Raw genomic sequence first — 6,000 nt, 5'->3', positions numbered from 1 at the left:
ATTTTGGTAGACCACCTTTGTCCAGACCTGGTTATCCAGAGCTGCTTACATTTGTCTTATTTTATCCAACCAATCGTTCAGTGTTCAGAGTTTGCTAAAGGCAAATTAAAGGTGTTGGGATTTGAGCTTATGATCTGCCAAATAGCAAAAGGTTCGAACTCATTTGCCACATTTAATATGAAACCTCTTGTCTTTTACACCGTAATGGAGAAATTCTAATTTGTTCTATTATATGTAATTATATATAAGATTGGGATAGACATTAAAATCATCTTGAGTCTTCTGGACACTTGAATTGATTCTTCTGGACACTTGAATTGAAACTTGAATTGAAACTTCTAAGCAGTTTAGCTTCCAAATAAAACCTAGCCATTGAGACTGCAGCAGTTCCCGTTAGGAATTTCAGTCTGTTTATTTTCTGCCCTGTGAGAAGGTGAGCTGGCTCAGCGTGCAGACCGCCTGGCTATAGGTGCTGGAGGACTCCGAACAGTGGTGCGAGTGTGTCGAGTGTCAGTGCACAAGCAAGAGCCTGTGGAACTCCTCCATGCCACTTCCTGTTCTCAGTCCTGCATATTTTACCTCAGTAGGAACCGAGTGCCTACGCTCCTGAAGAAAGCTGTGTTTCCTTAATGTGATGACATGCTGGATTCAATATGGTCTAAACAAGATAAGACACAAACAGTGCTTTCTTTGTTACTCATTTTGCCTGATTTATAGTCAGTAGGTTCCCTGTGTAAGCATTCCATTATGATCTCTTGGGTTATACTGAAGAAAACTCCAGGAGCTTTGACTTTGCCTTGCATCAGGCCCCACCACAGCATCCTGATTTCCCTAAAACAGCACGCGAGCAAATGTTTTAGTACAGATTTAAATACCTTATATAGCAGAATACATGGTGGATCCATGGCCTTGTAGTTTTATGTACAAAAACAAAGAAAAATATAATTTCAAATTTGAGCATTTAAAAAAAAATATGCAAACAAATAAGTTTTTATATAAAGACCTATATATAAGGCAACTACTGTAGATGCCCTTTCATCCATCCATCCATTCATCTATCCATTTGTTGCACTGCCTATCCTACACAGGGTCATGAGAAACCTGGAGTCTATCCCATGTGACTCTGTGCATAAGGCAGGGAACACCCTGGACTTGGTACCAAACTATTACACACCCATTTACACGCTGCGGACAATTTAAAGATGGCAGTCAGTCTACAATGTGTCACTGGACTGCGGAGGAAACCGGAGTACCTGGAGGAAACCGATGGTAAGAACATCCAAGCTCCATGCACACATGGAAGAGACAGGAATCAAACCACCAAACGTCAGCGGTGTGAAACAGTTGTGCAAGCCACTAAACCCTTAACTGATTGATATTAATATATAAATTGATATTGATAGTTTAAATGCTTTGTGAGTCTTAAGATATGGTTATCTCTAAAACTCTTTATGAATATATCCTTCTGCTTTTTCTATGCTCCCAGGCAAGCATTTCTCTTCCCAAAAGAACTTTTAGCCATCATTCCACCCTGTGTTTGTTTGCAGTAGCTGGTGGGAGTGGTATGTAGGCAGGGCTTTAACCAGATTCCTTCGTCTGCCCCCAGCTCTGCTCCCCTAAACCCCTAGTTGATTCCAACGATTACAATCATGAAGGGACACTACACTATCTGGGCACTGCTCTCGGTTCTGTGTGGACTGCTGCCGTTACACACACAGGCCGGACGGCAGATGCCAAAACTCTCGGACAAGAAGCTGTGTGCCGATGCAGAATGCAGCCGTGAGTATTAACCTGTAAAATAATTATTTGTAGTCGTACGTCTGCCAGGTATCTGTGCTTTTTGCATTGAAATACTGCCGTGTTGTTTGATAGTTCTGATAAAAGCTGACAGAAGTTTCTAATATATTTCTGCAGCAGAAATTCTGGTTTTCAGTTCAGCTGTGGGTTATGTAAAGTGCCATAAATCAGTGAAAATATATTTATAATATAGTTAACATATATTTTCTCCTTGTACACCATTGTAATTGTTAATTAACACACAGAAATCAGATTTTGCAATATAAACATATTTAATGTGTTTAATACCGAACACTCATTATTTGCCCCCCAGATCCCATCCTTATTGCCAAAGCCATCCAAGATTATTATCCACAGGACTGTCACTTCATTCCCATCCACCAAGGCCAACTCGTCTATGTCTACGCCATGCTGAAAGACCGGGGCAACCTCTTTTGGTCTGGCAGTGTAAGTCTTAGAATTGTAACACTTTACAGGCCATTAGTTTAGACTTGAAACTTATTGATCAATGGAGTTTTATTTGAACGCCTGAGTGTGACTGAGTGTAGTAGACTCAAGGGTTAGGTTATGGTGGAAAGCTTGCAGGTTAAATTTCTTCTGTATCCAGGTCCAGGGATCGTACTACGGTGAGCAGGAGGCTCGGCTTGGCTATTTCCCCAGCAGCGTAGTGGAAGAGACCCATGCTTTAATGCCGGCTGAGGTTGAGGTCAAAACAAATGTGTGTAATGCATTTTTTTTTTTTTTTGTATCCATTCTACATTTTTTTAAAAAACTATTTAGAAATTTACATGCGATATGTTTTTTCCTTTTCTTCAGAAATGGGACTTCTACTGCCCATGAGATGCTGAGGTCTTCCCATGAGATCTTCCAATGAAAGAATATTATCTTTTTGCACTTTACAGCATGCCGAGCATTGTTTTTTTGTCCCGCCCCCCCCTAACACTTATGAAGCAGCTTCATTAAAATCACCTGCTCTTAAACACTCTTTTAATTAAGCTCAATTAAAAAAAAAAAAGTAGCAACACACTGTTTCAATTGTTTCATATCAAATAAACTCCAGCTGCTATTACAAACGCCGGGTTGTTATTCCTATCGCCAAAGCAAACCAAGGGCTGTATCTAAAATGGCGTCATTTTTCAAATGTAGGGCACTATTTAAGCTGTAAGCGCAGTTCCAGTAAGTGCACCTATACCGGAAGTGGCAAGCTGATTAGGATGAGTCCGAGCTCCACGCGAGCGTGTGCAGTAACCATGGGGATGAATGGCGACAACACAAGGTGCGCTAGAGTATTCTAATTCTCTCGAGGGACTTTGAAATCACTTTGTATTTCAGAATATATGTATATTTTTAAACATTAATTTATTTTAAAAAATCGTAAAAAAAAAAAAAAAGCGGATTTCCCTGACAAAATAGCATTTATAGAGATGGAAAACAGTGCGCATTTTTATTATATGCTACGGGCTTCCGGTCACGGTGAAGTTTGGCGAGATTTGACCGAAGAGGACAAGTTTCGACAATATGGCTGGCGATGCACTACTAATGAGGATGCTTATTCACCCGGTACCTTGATTGGGAACTGGTCGGAAAAAAGGTTCGACACCAGTTTAGCCAAAGCATCACGACGCCCTCTGCCGTCCCAGGTTTGTACTGGTTATGTGAATGAGACCGAACAGCAGGGGAAAAAAAGGATACCTGCTGAATTTAAGTAAGGAATAAAACTGCTGTTACAGGAAAATAATCATCTGCTAATCTCTTGTAAGGGATATGAAATGATGTAAGGTGTAGCATGACAGACAGATTGCAAAAAAAAAAAAGGGGATGTGATGCAACACAACGCGCACTGAAATGCCTAATTTAGTTTGCTTTATTTTGCTTACACCACAGCAGACACACACCAGACAGTTTTTTTTGTGGTATATAGATATATTTAACTTTGTGGAACGTCTGAGAGAGGTACTTCCTGTTTGTTTTGCTTTTTTGCTTCACTTTGTTTTCTAGCTAACTAGAATCTGACGTTTTCCATGAGATGGGAAACGTTACCAAGTACTTACTGCTGAATCTCCTTCCATAAATGTTCAATTAACGACTGCTAGCAAAAAGTCACCACATCAACGATTTTGGTTTGTTAAGCAAAATTAACAAAATCTGTTAATTATTAGTTTTATATTATGAGCTTCTTCTGTACATGTCCTTGCGGGTGAGCTGTTACAATAGAACCAAAAACGTATAAGGTTAATTCTCACTCATAAGCTATGAGCTGTCATTAGTGTCAAATCTACTTTTTCCTCAACATTATGACCACCTGTCTAATATTGTGTTGGTCCCCCTTTTGCTGCCCAAACAGCCCTGACCCGTCATGCGCTGTGTATTCTGACACCTTTCTATCAGAACCAGCATTAACTTCTTTAGCAGTTTGATCAACAGTAGCTCGTCTGTTGGATCGGATCACACGGGCCAGCCTTCGCTCAACACGTGCATCCATGAGTCTTGTCCACCCATGACCCTGTCCAGGTTCACCACTGTTCCTTCCTTGGACCACTTTTGATAATTGACCACTGCAGACTGGGAAGAGCTGCAGTTTTGGAGATGCTCTGATCCACTGGTCTAGCCATCACAATTTGGCCCTTCATCAAACTCGCTCAAATCCTTATGCTTGGCCATTTTTCCTGCTTCTAACACATCAACTTTGAGGACAAAATGTTCACTTGCTGCCTAATATATCCCACCCACTAACAGGTGCCATGATGAGGAGATCATCAGTCTTATTCACTTCACCTGTCAGTGCTCATAATGTTATGCCTGATCTGTTGTATAATTATAGCTACAAATAGCTACTAGCGTAACCTTTGAATCTTCACCATGTAAAGCACTTTAAAACTTTGATCTAAATGAAAAGACCTAAGTAGATAAACATTATATATATATATTTTTTTTACAGGAACAGTATAGTATAGAAGTAGTTTTTATTATCAGTGATGGAAATTTGTCTTCACCATTTATCCATCAGTTGTACTGAATGGTGGGCAAATCTGTGGTGTTTAAACCCTGTGTGTGATTCCTACCTGTGTCTTCATAGCCATGTGAGTGTGTGTATATAAATAGCAGGGAGTTTCCCACATTTGAGCAGAACGTGATAACGAATGAAGGAGTGCCGAAAATGTATTGATCTAATCACAAAGTCCAGTCATCAAGATATAAATAGTACAACACATTTAACCTGACCCAGCTGACTGAAACGTTTCACGGACAAAATTTCTTCCTGCAGTTCTCTCATTATTTTGACACCACGTACTCCTCCAGCTATAACAAAGAAGAGAAACCGCCAATTTACAGTTGTGAGTATGTTTGATATTTTATTGCTTAATTCAATCAAGAGATCATTAATAAATTTATTAATAAGATGTCTGTTTCAGTCTTATGAATAAATCAGACTATTTCATCTAGCTTGTTTTGTGTTGTTACAGCTTTTAAGAAAGAGCCCAGAAGCTTTCCAGGTCACCAGCCTGAGCTGAATCCACCTCACACCAAGTGTGTGCCGAACTCCTGCTACAGATTGGACTTCAGTGAACGTCCCTCATCTGGAAAGTCCTGAAAAGTCATCTGTAAAATTATCATCAGGGCACATGCATCGCTGCTGAGAAAACTAATCTACATCCTCTCAATAAAGTCGAGTCGTATACATTCTGTCTACATGTCTGGATTGTGTGAAGGGCACATGACTTAAAAGATGTTAAAAGCAAAGTAGTTCATTATTTTTAGATCTTGATGGAACAAATAACCTGGGAAATACAAGTGCGTTATGTGTCTGAGTTCCTGTTTGGAAAACTGGTATCAGGTCTGTTTACATAGGTCGCCTGTCAGTCTTTTTATAGACACGGCCCAATGCTGCTTAATACTCCATCTCATTCTGGCAGATACTGTGAGCAAAAACCACTGAAACTAATATTCTAAAACTGTGTAAAAAAAAACGTGCAATGCAGCTATAATGAGTCAAACTACCTTTAACACAGGTAGTGATGATCAACTGAAAAACTCCCGAGAACTCATTACAAAGACAGTGCAACTGAAATCTTGGCCAAATCCACAGCAGAATGCTAACACCATCACCCATCTAGCAGGTCTACATGAGCCACCATCGATTCTGGAAGATTCTGTCCGTAGACATGAGTGGGAATGGGAGGTAAGTTCAAAGAGAAAAAGAAT

General features: G+C 40.0%; 2 protein-coding genes across 2 annotated transcripts; both read left to right on the top strand.

Moving 5' to 3' along the window:
* The first annotated feature begins 990 nt into the window (after positions 1 to 990).
* mia (MIA SH3 domain containing) lies at positions 991 to 2,777 on the top strand. The gene is made up of 5 exons (XM_058382943.1): positions 991 to 1,269; positions 1,607 to 1,779; positions 2,111 to 2,244; positions 2,405 to 2,515; positions 2,614 to 2,777. The coding sequence occupies exons 2-5, from the start codon at positions 1,650 to 1,652 to the stop codon at positions 2,635 to 2,637; spliced, it is 399 nt and encodes a 132-aa protein (XP_058238926.1). The 5' UTR covers positions 991 to 1,269; positions 1,607 to 1,649; the 3' UTR covers positions 2,638 to 2,777.
* Positions 2,778 to 3,069: 292 nt separating this feature from the next.
* Positions 3,070 to 5,478, top strand: cfap68 (cilia and flagella associated protein 68). Its single transcript, XM_058382942.1, has 3 exons — positions 3,070 to 3,437; positions 5,063 to 5,132; positions 5,262 to 5,478. The coding sequence occupies exons 1-3, from the start codon at positions 3,222 to 3,224 to the stop codon at positions 5,387 to 5,389; spliced, it is 414 nt and encodes a 137-aa protein (XP_058238925.1). The 5' UTR covers positions 3,070 to 3,221; the 3' UTR covers positions 5,390 to 5,478.
* Positions 5,479 to 6,000: the final 522 nt, after the last annotated feature.

Source organism: Hemibagrus wyckioides, linkage group LG28 (assembly GCF_019097595.1).
Source record: "Hemibagrus wyckioides isolate EC202008001 linkage group LG28, SWU_Hwy_1.0, whole genome shotgun sequence".
NCBI classification, from domain to species: domain Eukaryota; kingdom Metazoa; phylum Chordata; class Actinopteri; order Siluriformes; family Bagridae; genus Hemibagrus; species Hemibagrus wyckioides.
Note: the sequence above shows the minus strand (reverse complement) of the source record. Positions and strands in the feature narration are given on the sequence as shown.

Bases quoted from the DNA above. Each gene is read 5' to 3' on its own strand.
- mia (XM_058382943.1), top strand. From the start codon at position 1,650: ATGAAGGGACACTACACTATCTGGGCACTGCTCTCGGTTCTGTGTGGA. The intron at 2,245-2,404 runs GTAAGTCTTAGA...TTCTGTATCCAG, and splicing joins ACCTCTTTTGGTCTGGCAGT to GTCCAGGGATCGTACTACGG. The intron at 2,516-2,613 runs GTGTGTAATGCA...CCTTTTCTTCAG, and splicing joins AGGTTGAGGTCAAAACAAAT to AAATGGGACTTCTACTGCCC.
- cfap68 (XM_058382942.1), top strand. From the start codon at position 3,222: ATGGAAAACAGTGCGCATTTTTATTATATGCTACGGGCTTCCGGTCAC. The intron at 3,438-5,062 runs GTTTGTACTGGT...TTCTTCCTGCAG, and splicing joins GACGCCCTCTGCCGTCCCAG to TTCTCTCATTATTTTGACAC. The intron at 5,133-5,261 runs GTGAGTATGTTT...GTGTTGTTACAG, and splicing joins GAAACCGCCAATTTACAGTT to CTTTTAAGAAAGAGCCCAGA.